We start from the raw sequence: 16,912 nt of genomic DNA, 5'->3' as shown, positions 1-16,912 counted from the left end.
TGAGTGCTTGGACTACAGTCATGTACCACTACACTCAGCTCAAGATTACATGGTTTTTCAAAGTACACTTACACTGAAGCCTCTGGGCATGTATCAAAAAGTCACAAGGATTATTTTTCTTCCAGAGGACACTTGAACAAGAGTCAGAATTGATAAAAAATGGGAATAAACTTCCTAATAACAGCTTCCAAATATGAGACTGTGTATTAGGACGCTTTTAATATCTTTAAGAAAATAAATTCTAATGAAAGATTCAACAAAATTTTCTCCAATCGACAATTTTTCTCCAAGTCTGTTTTTTTTTTCTTTTTTAACTTTTTATGGATTCTTTGCGAATTTCACATCAGGAACATCTCATTCATCTTCCCATCCCTTCATATATGCCCTCTGCCCTTGCAATCTCCCTCTCAGAAGAAAACAAACATTTAGATTTGTAGGAACGGCCCCTTCAGGCACTGTAGCAGTTCACAGATGGGGTGGACGTTGGCAGGCCATCTCATAGCCCTGGATCAGGACCTGACAGCCCACCAGCTCCCCTGTGCTTACATCACCAGGCAGCTCTCTGGCTTTACCCAGTTGAGGGGCAGGGCCATCTCTCTGGAGGGCCATTACATTCCAAGAACTTTAAGCTTCAAAATCACACTATACTAAAAAAAAAAAAAAGAACATAGTAAAAACAATTATGTCAAAACTCTTCAGTTGTGGCCCAAGCCATCAAAATTTATTAGCTTCATTAGTAGTTCAATGCTAGCTTTGTGTTCAACAGCTATAGAAAATATTTGTTTAAAGATTTATTTGTATGTGTGTGTGACATATATATGCAAATGTGTGTTTGGGTGCACGTGGATACACGAAGATGTCAGATTCCTTGGAACTGGAGTTATAGTTAGATCTGAGTGTCTGTAATGTGAATGCTAGGAATTGAACTCAGGTCTTCTGAAAGAGAAACAAAGCACTTGCTAAAAACATCTCTCCAGTCCCTAAAAAAAATAAAAAACTAATAAAAAATAAAAAGACCAATCAACTTATTTACATTTGTTAACAAGGCTTTATACCTTACTCTATTCATAGTGAAGGCTCTGACTTGAGAATCCATTTAAATACTATTTAATTATATTATCTACAAAGACAGGCAATTTCCAACTTTCTTTTACTAATAATTTAAAAGCTATTTGAGAAAATTTGTGATACCAAAAAAACTGAAAATACTTTCCTTAAGTTCCTGCCCTCTAACACCTGACACGCCATACACATTTCCCCCTTTATTATCACTATAGAACATATTTGAGATGTTACATAAAACAAAAATGTAATATACAAAAGCTAGCTATTCATGGAAAAAAGTAAAGGGGAGCATTAACTAATCACTGTTTGTTTTAACTTGGCCCAAGGGACCCCATCCTTTCTTGGATTAGCCCCCCAAAATTTAATAAAAACAGAATCTTCAAAGTTCTAAAGAATGAAACTCTTCTGAAAACAAATTAACAAATATTATATGAATGTTGCATACCAAGAACTGTTTTGATGTTGCACATAGGCTAGTGATTCTTTTTATCCTAACAACCCTCTAAAGCAATGATTCCTATTATCTTAATTCATACGCAAAGAAAGTTGAGACCCAGAGAGACAAAGCATTGTGTCCTATTTCCACATTTCTTTTTTTTTTTAAATTATTTTATTTATTTACATTTCAAATGTTGTCATCCTTCCTGGTCTCCCCTCTGCAACCTCCCTCCTATCCCCACTCCTGGTTGCCTCTAAGAGGGTGGGTACTCCTCCACCCACTCACCCACTCCCACCTCACCCCTCTAGCATCCCCCTTCACTGAGCAACAAGCCTCCACAGGACCAAGCACCTCCCCTCCACTGATGCCAGATAAGGCTGTCCTCTGCTACGGATGCAGCTGGAGCCATGGGTCCCTCCGTATGTACTCTTTGGTTGGTGGCTTAGTCCCTGGGAGCTCTGAGGGGTCTGGTTGGTTGATATTGTTGTTCTTTCTATAGGGTTGTAATCCCCTTTGGCTCCTTCTGTCCTTCCCTATCTCTTCCATTGGGTCCCCAGGCTCAGTCCAATGGTTTGTCTGTGAGTATCAATCAGGTGCTGGCAGAGCCTCTCAGAGGAGAGCCCTACTGGACTCCTATCTGCAAACAGTTTTTGAAATCAGCATATGCCAAACCTTAACACTATTGCTGATTCCATTTTATTTCTTAAGATGAAATCGCAGAAAACGTTTGATAAATTTGCCAAAAATAAAAAATTTAAAAATGGCTGCAGAATACTATGCTTGACAGAAATTTCTGTAGACTATAAATAGGCTGATTTGCAACAAAAACCCACAGGCTGTTATGGCAGTGCCAGTACTGGTCACAGTCTTACCCTATGTGTGAGGTGACGATAATGTCAGAGACAACCAAAAACTTTGGAGTGAGAACTTAACTCATATAATCAGAAAATCCCATTTACATGGTCAATAGTGAAGAACTCACTGAGAGCAAACTGGCTGTTAGTCTAGGAAACTAGTGCCCAAATATTAGGAAAGGGAGCTTCTTTTCTTTTCTTTTTAAATAAAAAACTATATGCATGCAGGTATGAGAATGCTGCACTCTCTAATTCTACATAGGTAGTCTGTGAAGGGCAGAGTGACTGTAGCATTTAAATACAGAAGTATACATGCCAAGTAACAATTAGATAAAGCCAGGGATTACATTATTTGACACAATTTGAGATTCTGTATTTAGCTGTTTCTTAAACCAAAGCTAAGCTGTATGAGCTTCAGCTGCATTTTTCCCTTACACTAGTCTGAGTTGTATTTCATTTATTTTTTATTTTTTGGTTTTTCGAAACAGGGTTTCTCCGTGTAGCCCTGGCTGTCCTGGAACTCACTCTGTAGACCAGGCTGGCCTCGAACTCAGAAATCTACCTGCCTCTGCCTCCCAAGTGCTGGGATTAAAGGCGTGCACCACCACTGCCCGGCTCTGAGTTGTATTTCATAACATGGAATAAAAATAATACCACCAGGGTTTCAATTAAATATTAAAGACGATAAAGTTCAAGAAAATGGCACTCTTGGAGGTAGAGAGATGGCTCCACAGTTAAGAGCAGTTATTTCTCTTAGAGAGGGCCTGGGATGGATTCCTAACATCTACAGGGCAGCTCATAATCAGTTGTTAACTCTGGTTCTAGGGGATACAATGCCCTCTTCTGACCTCTGTGGGCACGGTTCAGACATGGTACATTTAGCATATACACAGACAAAACACACATAAAATGAAAAGAAAGAAAATGTCACTCTGAAATACTGGGCAAAGTATAAACTAGTTGGTCTCAGGCAGCATCTTTTCTTCTGATGGTTTTTTGAGAATTAGCTTTGCTAAAAGGTGAAACTGATAAGCAGAAAGTGCACTTGGCTACACACTCATCACTATTGTCTTGTTTAACCTCCACTGACCATAATACACAATTCTAAAGTCGTCTCCTTTTTAAACACTGGACAAAACACAGATTTTTTTTTAAGTAGGTTGAAAACAATAGATTCACTCCTATCTTACATTTTAAGCACATACATGAACAAGGGTCTCTAGGTAGTAAAATAATAGGTGCTCTTAGTTTCTGTGTATTTGTATACTTCTCAAATCTTTTCCATTCACCAAAACTTTTAAGTTTCATTAAATATTTTTAAAATGGGTCAAGTGATTTTGAATATATCCAGAGAACTTCTACTTAAATGTGAATGATCTTCCATTATAACTTTTTAAAAATAATATGCCTGTCCCCAATGTTCAGAGTTTTCTATGTTTCATACAGGTGCACATGTGTGGGAGTATATATGTGTGTAGAGACCAGATAATAAAATCGTATGGTTCCCTAAATACCATCCAACTTTTTTTTTTTTTTTTTTTTTTTGGTCTTTGGGACATGGTCTCTCACTGGCCTGGAACTTATAAGTAGGCTAGACTGGCTGGACCCAGCAAACATCAAGGATCTTCCTGTCTCTGTCTCCCCACTGCTACTATTACAAGTATGTGCTGTACTGTAGCCAGCTTTTACAACAGAGGTTTAGTTAGGAACTGAATTCAATCTTTCTATAAACACTTAGTACTAACTAAATTACCTGCCTAACTGCCTATTTAAGTTAGCTTTAATTTTAAAATCATAGTATAACTAGGATGACAAATAAGTATGGCTACCTCCATAACTAGTTTAAATGCCTGGAATAGTTTATTGAACAAAATCCTGAAGCTAGCCATGAGACCACTGGGCAAAAGTGATGTGATGCCTGCTATGAATATGGGAGGTAGGTGTGCCAGCCTTGCTAACATTTGTTACTGTTGCCCTTACCAAGGTGTAAGTAAGCTTTGTGAAGAAGATAGGAGGGGAATTTAGATATCTATGAAGAAAAGTCAAAGAGTATTACCTTTTAATTTTCTTCTTTTTAGTCAATGAAAGGGAAAAAGACAGAAGGAGAAAATACAGGTGAAGTGAAACGAAGAGTTAAAGGGAACCAGAAAAGGCGCAGACCAAGGAGTCAGATCTCTGAAGAACAGATCCACAGACTAGGCGAGATGACTCAAAGGAGACACTGAGCTGTTCTGATCTTAAAGATCCTGCAGAATGTAAGAGCTCCAGATGGGGAAGAGCTTGTGGACTTTGCATGGTTTCGAAACAACAAACGTTACACTTCCACAGTTGCTGAGGTCATGTGCCTTCATTTTTGCCTTTAGAGACCTACATTACAGGTCTGAAACAACCAATGTTCCCAAGTAGAAATATGGCACTCTAATGGCATTCAAAAGATTTATGTTACTATATACATTTAATAGATTTTAAACAGACTCCATAGATTTTAGAGCTTTTTTTCCACCATAGGTTATGTTTACCATCTTTAATTTATATTCATTGATAAAAATGAATTGATCTCCAACTAAAGGTCACCAATTATGCTTCAAATTAAAACTTCAACATTAAATTTATTGTAGGACTTGAAAGCTCAAAATTAGAAGTATAATTCCTATTAGACATTAAATAATATTTATTTGCACTACTTAAAGCACTATGTGCTTTTAAAAAGATATTCTCAAAATTACATCATATTAATTCAAGAAGAGGAGAAATTCAGTGGATCAAATACTGAATGTTAATATTTCTTGGGGGTAAAAACTGTTCAATAATGTATATACTTCAGAATAATGCCAATGATACATTAATCTCCACTAAACAATTTTTGTTTTATTTCATGTTTTGATTTTCTAAGACAGGACCACTATACAGCCCAGGCTAGCTTCAGACTTGGTAATCTTCTTGCCTCAGCTTCCAGAATGCTGAACCATAGGCTTGTACCACCACTTCCAGCTTCTAAATATTTTTTTTTGTAATAATTTTCAACTTTCTCATATCTATAAGCCAAAGTCTCTCTATCACATAAATAAATTCACAACCATCTCAAAGGTCTTCTAAAATTAAAGGAAGAAATGGTTACGGAATTATCTCAAAACAACTAGTCTTTGTATTTGTGGTTATGAATTGCAATTGTTAATCAGTTAATAGTAACAAACGCTAAAAAACAATGCCTAACACAAGGCAACTGCTAGTAATACCAAATAAGAACAGCAAATATTATAATGCAAATATTAGGTCACACTAGCTGATCAGTAATAAAGCTGAGTTTTAAACATAGGCACTCTTTTTGTTTTTCTTTGAGACAGGGTCTCTCTATACAGCTCTGTCTATCCTGGAACTCACTACGTAGATCAGGCTGGCCTCAAATTCCCAGAGGTTTGCATGCCTCTGCCTCCTTAGTGCTAGGATTAAGAGCTGTGTATACTACCTGTATAAACACAGGCACTCTAATTGAAGTGCTTTCACTCATAAGAAAGACCATCTCTGCAGTGCCCCTACACTATAAAATCACGTGATTAAAATAATTCTGTGTTCAGGATATGAACACAGAATGTGAAAAAGGATATGAAAGTATACCAAAGAATATAACTTTAGCTATAGCTAATGAAATCCTATCTGTGTACTTATATTAAAAACCAGATTTTGGGATGAGAGGGAGATGGTTCAGTCATTAAAGTGCTTGACACATAAGCATAAAGACCCAAATTCAATCTCCAGAAAAGCCAGGCTTGGCATTGCACACTTGCAATCCCAGCGCTGGGGAGGCAGTGACAGGCAGATCCTTGGAGCTCACTGAACATCTAGTGAGCCCTAGGTCCCAAGTAAGAGACTGTGCCTCAAAAACACAGTGCATAGTTTCTGAGTGTTGTAACACTGAAGGGTAGCCTCTAACTTTCACACAAATACATATGTAACAGCACACATTCATTTGTGTACACACACATAAACACACACGAGGCAAATATTAAGTGTTAATAGTAATCTTTAAGTGACAAAATTACAATCATACTTTTTACATACTTTTTGGTATTTCACTAATGTTTGGTATGCTTTTGAACAATCATTTTTAAGATTACTTAAATTCATGGCTATTTAGTGTCTTGTTCATAATAGTACATATTATGGTAGTTAAAAGGAATGAAGTAGCTCATAACCAGCAATGAAAGACAGTCAAGATAGTATTAAAGGGAAAACTGAATGAAGAAATACATATAAAACAAAGGAGGCAGAACACATAACATAGTCTACTTATGTAAATAGGAAGTTATGTGAATTAAAACTCTCTCAGAGACATACTAAACTGTAGGAGTAATTGCTTTTTAAAGCTGGTATTAGGGAAGTGAACTTTCAGTTTTTCTTTTACTCTTAATTTATAATTGTGTAGTAACTGTGTACTTTTTTTTTTTTTTAAAGAAGAAAAGTTTAAATGCTCTCTGAGAAGGGTTGGATTGTAGTTTGGTCATAGAAACCTAAATGCCACATCTGAAGTTTTATCCAAATTCTTCAAGAATGGATAAATGGTCTTTGTTTACTATAGCAGAATTGAATTGGTTACCTTCTTCAAGGGAGTAAACAGAACCCAATAGTAGCTTGTTAATTCTAAGCTTGCAACACTAGGTCCTAAGAATCATCTTTCCAGTAGATGAACTTTTTAAAGTAGAATTTCTATTTTAATCACTGTTATTCCATCAGCAAAATGCCTTCACAGTTAACTGCTATCATCGATATTTTATTTGATATGCATCATATTTGCATAAGGATACATATATTTAATGCATGTAACACAAGAAACAGGTGTGGGAAGTTAAGTATTTTACCCATTGTTACACAATGGAGTCGGCAGTCAGGCTTCAGAGCACATGCACTTAGCCACTTGAGATAGACAGGTGAAGCATACATATTCAATAACAGTTTGTTAAAGATGAACCAAGAATGAATAGTTTCCACTTGTTTACCTAGTAGACTTTCCGCAACAATACACAGATGCCTCACGTTTACTCAGGGTTCTGAATATGGAAAACTGAGAGACATTTTTTTTTTAAAGATTTATTTATTTTATGTATATGAGTATACTGTAGCTGTCTTCAGACACACCAGAAGAGAGCATCAGACCCCATTACAGATGGTTGTGAGCCACCATGTGGTTGCTGGGAATTGAACTCAAGACCTCTGAAAGAGCAGTCAGTGCTCTTAACCACTGAGCCATCTCTCCAGCCCCTGAGAGACATTTTTAACATACCTTAAAGGATACTAACTTACTTCCCAGGCCTTGGACATAGTACATAGCCATGTTTATCAATAAAATATGTCCTCTAGTCTGGTTCTAATAAATAGAAAAAGTATCAAAAAGGTGACAGAAAATTAAAATTCAAGATTAACAACATAGCATGAGAATTCCAAAGCATAAGAACAGTTTTTATGAAAAAAATAACCACGGGATACAGGAAAAGACTTTTAAAAGAAAAAAAAATCAGCCTTTAAAATCCTCTGTATTCTTTTTGCTCATCCAATTGTTCATCAGTTGTTTGATTTGTTCATTAGAATACTTAGCGCTCATGTGCACCCGTATTCCCTATTAGATGTTCTTCAAATTCAGTCTATTTGGGACGTTGTCTATAGAAACATGTACCCAAGTTTAGAATGGAAAACAGGAGGTATCTCCTTACAGAAACTTGCTTAGTATCTAAATTTATAAGAAAAGGCCCATAAGAACAAAACATATCACACTACTTTAAGACTCCAAGTTTCCACTCTTAAACTCTGCTTATATTTACCAGTGTTTTTAGTTGGGCAAACTTATCTTTACAGACTATCAGGAAAAGGGCAAATACATAACATTTGTAATTCATCAGTTTAAACAGTACCATTAAAGAATACTTAATTTGTCTAATTATGATGGTTCTAAACAACCAAGGACTACAAACATAGGCTATGTTCCACTACTAGCTTTTCTATTTACAAGGAAAATAAAATTTCAAAATGATACCTTAAAATAATCTTTTTATTTAGTATTCCAACCAAGTAGGATTTAATAAGAAAACACTAGTAAGTGATAATGAAGAGGGGCAGAACAACTAAATGGGAACATTTTATTTTATAAAAATGATACCATTTTAATTACTATCTTAATTGGGACTTTATCTTCAGTAGAACAGGCATATATTAGTTGAAACTATTTCTTTCTGAGAAAAATTTAAGAGACCAACTCTTTCTAGATTACTAGAAAAATTTCATTCCTATTTTAAAGGTACTTAACATTCTTTTTAAAAGCTTTTACTCACAAACTGTTCTTTGACATTTTGTTCTGTTTGTTTGAAAGTAGCTTCATGTGTACCAATCATCCACAAGCCACTAAAGATACAATCTCTTCAATATATTAGGATGGCCACCACAAAGAACAAATATTCTGCCCAAAAAAACCCTAGAAAGTGCTAGGAAGGCTACAGAGAAATAGTGCACAATTAGTAGGAATAGTATTACAAAGGTAGAAACTACTATGGAAAAAAGTATGGAGGTTCCTCAAAAAACTTATTTGTTGCCTTATAATTTAAAAGGACTGACAGGGAGCAGGGCCTTGGTGAGATATTTACACATACACACTCAGCAGCACAACAGAAGCAAAGGAGAAGCAACCCAAGTGTCAGCGAACAAAGAATATGGCATAGTGATACAACAGAAGTCTTAAAAAGGAGAGAAATTCTAACACACTTCAACATGAATGAATCATCTGAGGTGAATTCCACAAAAAGGCAAAACCTACCATGATTCTAGTTACATGAGTAGTCTAGAGTAGTCAGGTTTATGATTCAGAGAGAATGGTGGCACCAGAGGCTAAGGCTAGTGGGAAGCTGGGAGCTGTAAAATGGCCATAGATTCTATTTCACAAGAAGAAAAAGTTGGTTACATGACAAAATTTGCCGTTGCTAAAATATACACTTAGAAATGGCTAGAATAGTTGATGTTAGTTTTTAAAACAACTAAATAAAACATATACAATCACTTAAAACACTATAGGGAGAAAGTTATGAAGTACTCTTTTTTGATTTTTGTTTTACAATTTTGAATTCTTTATATTACATTTGTCTACAAGACTATGCCTGGCAAACAGATGAGTCTGTTTATTTTTATTGGAGAAAGCATGAACTTTAATATCAAATTCAATACCAAGTAGTTCATTCTTGATACTTCAAGAGATGGAGACAAAATTGCTATAATTAAATTTTTATAATTAAACATTCTCATTATATTTTTACCAAAAACGCTGAGCAATGACAACATTGGTTTGTTAAATTCTTTTTCAAACCCTTCAGAGTCAAGTAGAAAATATACAATAAATACTTATACCACAAGCAGGAGATGGCTAAGTAAAACCTACCTATTGCTGTCTAGTCCCAAAAGGAGGGGAACTGAAACAAAGTAACTTTTTTCTTGTAAGTTAAAATCAGTTTCTTGGTAGGAAGGTAGTTCAACCCCACAGCTATATTTAGGTTACTTTCTCCTGATGAGGAGATGGACCTTTGTTAACAATCTTAGATTAAAAAAAAAAAATCTGACCAACACAAGTTCAAAGCCTTGCCTTGAGACGAGGGCCAATAGTCTTAACTATAGAGGAAGACATAAGCAAAGCACCACATTGCTATTAAATTCCTGAAGAAACTAGTATTTATACTTGTCTACTCAAAAGGTGAGCATCAGGACAAGAAAAAGAAGTAAATGACAACCAGTTCTAAACCTACATCCCCTTAGGTCTCTCTTGCTGGGTGAACAGGCATGACTAGTATGTTTATGACTAGAGCCCTGGGTAGATTCAAAATGACCTACTTAGGGAGGAAACACTGGGATGGGGAACTGGGATAAGGTGCCTAGGGTCTATCATATGCTCAGTCAAACAACTGATGCTAGATGTCATGGGCCAAGAACAGGGCTTCAGCAGGAAAGAAACGTTCTCAGCCTTTGATTTCAGAGCCGGGCGTCTCATTTTTTGAATATAAGAAAAAAATGTATGAAGGTACAGAAGAAAAGTTTGAAGGTCATGAAAAGTCTTAACTATAACTTTAACAGTTAACACCTATTTTCAAATATATTAAATGTTACAAAGTCTCCCATTCTATGTGCTGGACTAAGGGCTTTAAATGCATTATCTTATTTTCAGAAGGGTAGTATTATCCTCTTAGGGGGCATACAATACACAAGGATTCAGTAACTTGCCAACAATCACAAGTGGAAAGGCTTGGGACTCTAACTTGTGGGTATCTATCTGTCCCCAAATTCCTACTCTCTAAATCAGTAGACTACTGAGTCCTCAAATAAGGGGGAAAGCTAAATTTTAATAAAATTTTTATTAATAAATGAATTTCTTGATTCTTAATGATCAAAGCTAAAAGGGGAAATTAAGAAATGTCTTTAATAAGAGTTTTTAAAAAAAAAAAAAAAAAAAAAAATAAAAGATTTTACATTAGTGGTCCAATAACTATTTTTTTAAAAAAAAAAACTTTGAAAAGTTCAGCTAGAAACAGAATGAGCTTGACATTCATTTGAAATCTAAGAATTCATATACATACTAGGTCAATCAAGTTCAGCCCCAACAGCTAAGGAGTCAAGAGCACATACCTACTGTTAAATCTATTAGGCATTTTCTGTTCTGTTTTCTTCCAAATCTTCAAGGTTTTAGTTTTCTATACTCTCTATTAAAAAAGCAAAATCCTTTCCCCCATGTTCACTTTGGAGGTTCACTTAAGATGGAATAATTGGAGAAAGAAAATTTTTACCTCTTCATCTTTCAACTACGATTACAAAAAGACATGTTTAATAAATGGCACCTAAGGGTTGTTAAGTGACCCATCACTCATGTTTATTATCTTTTAGTGATATTAAGAACCTCTATATTAAGAAATATAATCCCATCTGATCTAAAGCTGCTAACATCTCAAATGAGAAAAATTAAATTAACAGATGGCTCTGAGGAAAACCTAAAAGCCATTTAGAACTGGGCCCAATGAACAACGAACTTACTTATCCACTATAAAACTACTTTTGATTTAAAATTTTAAAAAAATCAGCGTATATGAAAGAGAAGTGATTGGTGTATAACTTGGTGTACTGTATCTATATAATTCAGCATTTAATAAGGACAGTAAGTACACAATGGCAATCTGCCTAGAGTTTAGAGAATAGCAGCCCATCATTTCATCAAAAGCATTGTAGTCACTTCTGCAAAATTAATTGCAACTAATTCTGGTAACTCGTGGAGTTAAGTCTAGACTTGCACGTTCACTTTAAAACATTTTCAAAGTGCTTCCTTTGGTGCATACAAACTAAGACCTGGACCATCTATGGAATAAAGACCAAGACAAGGAAGGGCTGTACAAAACATCAAGAAAATGAGTAAATGTATCTCTTCTGTTGATATGGATAAGGGGAATTAATCTCTTCCAGAAGACTGGAAGGACTTACCAGTATATTAAGCCAGTCTTGTAACCCCAGCTCTTACTACAAACCTTAAACTGATTTTTCTCAAGGTTAAAATATTGAAGTAGACAAAATTGTGTGCTGGCGGCAGGGGTCGATCTTATCACTACTAGCTGCACTCATAATTCTATAATGTTCTTCTTAGACTCAAACCACAGGATGTTTCATAAACTTACATTGAATTCTCACAGAAGATTTCTCACTTCGGGTGTATGTTTTTTGGATACATTTCTTTTCAGGTGTTCCAATAAATTTGCAACATTTTAACTGATGGTTTTCATTTGCTTTCATTATATACACACACCCCCCCACACACACACACTTCATTAAATTATCCGCCTAAGTTTAACCAGAAGTATCAGTAAGTTATTTTCAGGAGTGAACGAGGCATATACATATTCATACATAGCGTCTGAGATCTCCTGACAGGTGATGCAAACACAAGTTTGTAGAAATTAGAAGTTGTTTAAGATGATGCCATTTTCCTAAATTCCCGTTACTCTGATGCAGGCAAGTTTTTCCAGATTGCAACAAAACCTGCACGTGCAAACTAAAAAGTTAGCATCTTCAGGCCCCCGAAGAAACTCCCTAACGTACAAAGGCAGCGGCGGCCGCGGCGCAGCGAGGTGGCTCGGGAGAGCCCCGGGTCGGTCTCGGAGGGCCTCGACCCCAGGAAGCTGGCAGCGCGCACAGGGTCCGCCCGGGGCCGGGTGCTCGCGGCTAACGCGGAGGATCGGGGCGGGAAGGCGCGGGAGCGACGGGCGTACTGGGCCCTGGCCGGCTCGGCCGGATGGGCGCGCGGGGCAGGCTGGGCTGCGAAGGCGCGGGGCGGGTGTCCGGGGCGGAGACCCCAGCCCCGCCGAGCGCTGGGCCCGCGACTCCCACCCCCCGCGCCAAGATGGCGACGTGGACCGCGGGGGAGCCCGGCGCGTGAGGCTGGGGGGGACGGAAGGGGAGCGGAGACAAAAAAAGGCCAGCCCGCGGAACGCGGCGGCCCGGCTTACTTTTTCTTCTCGTTCTCGCCGCCGGCGCCCTCCATGGCGAAGCGGTGCCCGCGGTGTCTTCCCGGCCGGCGGCCCCCGGGCTCCCTCCGGCCTAAGCGCCCGCTCTGTCCGCACGCGCAGAGAAAGGAGCAAGTCCAGAGGCGGGGTGCGAGGCGGGACGCCCCCCGGGACGGCGAGGCGGGTGCTGCAGGCTGCGCTCGCCGGGCTCCGGCTCGGGTTCCTACTTGCTCCTCGGGCTGGCTTGTCAAGGCCTGGCCAGACACTGCCCGCGACGGCAGCGAGGACACTCCTCGCGTCCCCTCAGACGAGGAGGCTCTGTGCACTGAGGCGCTGAGGCAGCGGCAGGGGGCGGGCAAGGGCGGAGGCGCGCTCGGGCGCGCGGCGAGGGGAGGGGACCCGTGGAGGGCGCGCGCCCGCTAAGCCCGACGCGCGCGCCCGCGGGCCCGCCTCACCTGAGCGGAGGCGGGTTCCCCGAGAGCCAATGGTGAAGGACGCAGGCGGCCAGGCCCCACCCCAGCCCACGTTGCTCTCAGCCAATCAGGAGGAGGTCAGCTGAGCCCCAGCTGGGAAGAGCTGCCCCGCTCACGTGCTTGTCTGTGTGCAGCAAGGGAGGGAAGAGAAAGGGGAGACCGGCGGCTCAGGCTGACTCTGCGCCTTCAATGGAAAACTGCGTCTGGCTTTGGGAGGCGCTGCTGGAGCGAGTGGGCTGCCAAGCCTGGGTCCGAGGCTGCCTTACACCGCCCCGCTCTCTGTGGAGTTAGCTGAGAGTACTCGCTTACTTCTTAGCTGCGTGGCTGGCCCAGCCCGCCTGAGTTTCCAGTTGCAAAAAAGCCAACTTTGCGTTCTGACAGGCAGCCCCCTGGTATTAGAGTGGGGGGTCCCTCCTTCTCAGGTGACCGGACGCAGATCAGTCTCTGCTGTCTGCCACAGACCAAGGAAAGTCCCCAAGTCATTAAGATTTTTCTGGGCAAATGCAGATAAAAATATAAATCAAATCCCTCTTGCAAAACCTCTCAAGGGGAGTGAAGTTGCAGGGCCATTTTAAAATGAACTATCTTAACCATTTACAAATAAAAAACGGCTTCAACAAGTGAGAACACGAGCCTGAATTTGAGTGACAAGACAGGAAAAGGCGTTGAGTAGATTTATTTTGCTTTCATGTTGCTTTTTTAAAAGACAAAGATAATCTGAAATGAATGCAGAAACGTCCAAGAATTGTTTGAGACTTGAGTTTGGTTCACTGTTTAGACTGAAAGAAGAAGGACGAGCCCTCTAACCTACAGACCTTGACAGAGGACTGCCTGCTATGCTGGGAGCTGTGGATTAAAAGAATTACTTTTGGTCAGTCTTTGGAAGCATAAATGTTAGGTCTGTGGATATGGTGTTTGTTTGTTTGTTTGTTTGTTTTTAGCGTATCCCAAGCCCAACAAAGGAACACTGCATATACTCGCAGACACACACACACACACACACACACACACACACACACTGGAGAAACAGCTGAGTTTGAATCTGGGGTCTCTGAAACTGACTTGATACTACACTGTTTAACATCTCTTCTTTGTCTTGTTAGTACATTGTTACAATCTAACTTTGGGTTGTATAATAATGTCGATATCTGTGATACATTTAAATTGCATTCAAATCCAAAAACAAAGCCCTCTATAAATACACAGAATGTCCAGGTCTAATAAGACAATAAACAATGTATAAAGCATCTCAATAGACCCATAAAGATATGATTACTGCTGGAGATTTAGCTCAGAAGTAGATCAGTGGTCTAGCATGCACAAGGCCCTGCCTTCAAAAAAAGAAGCTAAGACTATATAAATTGATTTGAACACTATTTTTTTTTAAATCGAGAACATACCTCTGAAAGAGCTATAGACTACATATAAAAAAAGTAAAAGACCAAAAATAATTACTCGTCTTTTGTTTTGTCTTGTCTTTAATCATGGACATTTTTTTTTTAGTGTAACACTGAAAATCCAGTGTTAAGAACAATGGCTGCAGAATTCAGAGTGAGCTTAGGTATGAGCGGCAGTGCTCACAATCGTTTACCCTCTGCCTCAGCTTCCTCACTTGTAAAATGGAGAAGATGGCACGAACGCTCCAGAACTAGGGATGATTATAACATACAGAAAGCACTTGAGACCACAGAGAGCAATAGGAAGCCATCATTAAATGCTGGGGGGCTTGTTCTTATTATCCCTAAATTCAGGCAAGTGGCAATTCGTCGGGCTTCTGCAGATTGACGAGTTTCAGCTGTTCAAAAATGCCAGTTGGTTAGTATAAATGCTTATAGACTCCCCCTTTTCTGGACATTGTGACTTCCCAGAATGTTTGCATCCCCGTAAATGAGGGCTGTTGCTGAAAACACCAATCATTTCTTTTCTTATAACTTAAGTTCTCTCTGGCCAGGGATCACAGCTGTAGAATACAATGTTCTTGAAATAAAAATATGAGCATTGTGTAATAGCAGGTCTAACTCACTTAAAAGGTTTTTTAAAAAAAATCATTCGAAAAGTTTAAACAGAATAATAATTCAGCAAACAAGATATTTTTAATATGTATACAATTTCTTCAAGCTTCCATTTCCCTTTGTAAAAATTTACAAAATATGATATTTTGTGCATGGCTATTAAGTAGATACAACCATGGAGAACAGTAATATTTAACCAAGTAGTTAAGTTACAAAAGTGCCAGATACTATCTCCTAATTCAGATAATTCTGCTAATAGAACCCTAAAAGGCAAATTATCTCATTGAATAAAATTAAAATCACTCTTTTTATGCGCTACCTATTAACACATGCATTTCTGTTGCTACCAAATAAGTACATCTGTGTGAGCAGTCTTCTTTCCTCATTTCATAATCTGCACAACTGTCCAAGGTCCACTCCAACTCACTTTGCAGACCTTACTAAGGAGTTTAAAAGAGCATTGCAAAATGACTTCATTGACCTTTGACCCAATTGCAGTGACTCACCAAGGAGTCAGGGTAAAACTTGAATTTAAATTACTTCAAAAAATATGGAGCAATGAGCCTCCTGAAAGTGAAGCATTCCAAGTGCACACAGTTTAAAAGACATCAAACTGTGCTGGGAAGATGAGTGTAGAAAAGTGACTCCTGACTTAGTATTTGCATCTGGCATTGCTGTTCCCTTTCCTCCACCTCTTCCTCTTCCCCACCCCTTCTCCTCCTCCCCCTCCTCAGCTTCTCCTTTTTCTTTGTATATTTGTAGCAATAACAATGATGAAAGCATATAATTTGGGAGGAATGTGTTTAGCAAGTGGAGGTACTAAACATATTTTTTCCTAACAGGAATCAAAACAAAGTAAAGATGTATGTCTGAGTTTATGCAAAATACAAATAGAAAATTTGGAAGTAGCACTTTCTCATTCAGAAAGTGACACACCCACGGAGGTCAGAGGACAACTTTCAAGAGTCAGTTTTGCTTTCCATCCAGAGATGGAGCTCAGGCCATTGGGTTGGCACTACCAATGATCTTACCCCTCTCTGTGTGACCAGCCTGAGCTGGCTTCTTGAAAAAGAATTAGAAAAGAAATGCTAAGGGCTTTCCTTTTGTCTGTCACATATGCAAAGAGCTTAGGACCTGTTGCTGGGGGGTATAACTGATTGGTAAAACTGTTGCCTAGCATGTCCTGGGTTTAATATTCAGTACCACCAAAACCAAACTACAACACACACACACACATACACACACACAAATTGTCATTTCCATCTCCATGACAAGGAAAAAGCTAATAAAACTGAAATCTATAGTTATCCAATCAGAATTGATGTCACAGGAGGAAAAAAAAGTTAGAGACAGGTGGATACAGACAATCACAGTTTGTCAGCTGTCCTAGTTAGGGTTATTGTTGTGATAAACACCAGGGCCAAAGCAGTTTGCTTGGGGAAAGGGTTTATTGGGCTTATGCTTTCAAATCAGTGCTCATCCCTGAAGGAAGTCAGGACAGGAACTCAAAACAGGGAGGAACCTGATGCAGAGGCCATGGAGGAGTGCTGCTTAGTGGCTT

At 38.9% G+C, this 16,912-nt stretch overlaps 1 protein-coding gene across 1 annotated transcript in view; it reads right to left on the bottom strand.

Moving 5' to 3' along the window:
* The window catches only part of Hif1a (hypoxia inducible factor 1 subunit alpha), a 43,390-nt gene extending 30,414 nt beyond the window's left edge, over window positions 1-12,976 (bottom strand). The window contains exon 1 of the mRNA XM_028789315.1: window positions 12,870-12,976. Coding sequence (XP_028645148.1) covers window positions 12,870-12,904 — 35 coding nt within the window. The 5' untranslated portion in view covers window positions 12,905-12,976. The remainder of the gene's footprint in view (window positions 1-12,869) is intronic.
* Between the last annotated feature and the right edge of the window lie 3,936 nt (window positions 12,977-16,912).

The sequence above is a fragment of the Grammomys surdaster genome, unplaced genomic scaffold (assembly GCF_004785775.1).
Source record: "Grammomys surdaster isolate TR1022 unplaced genomic scaffold, NIH_TR_1.0 127, whole genome shotgun sequence".
NCBI classification, from domain to species: Eukaryota; Metazoa; Chordata; class Mammalia; order Rodentia; family Muridae; genus Grammomys; species Grammomys surdaster.
Note: the sequence above shows the minus strand (reverse complement) of the source record. Positions and strands in the feature narration are given on the sequence as shown.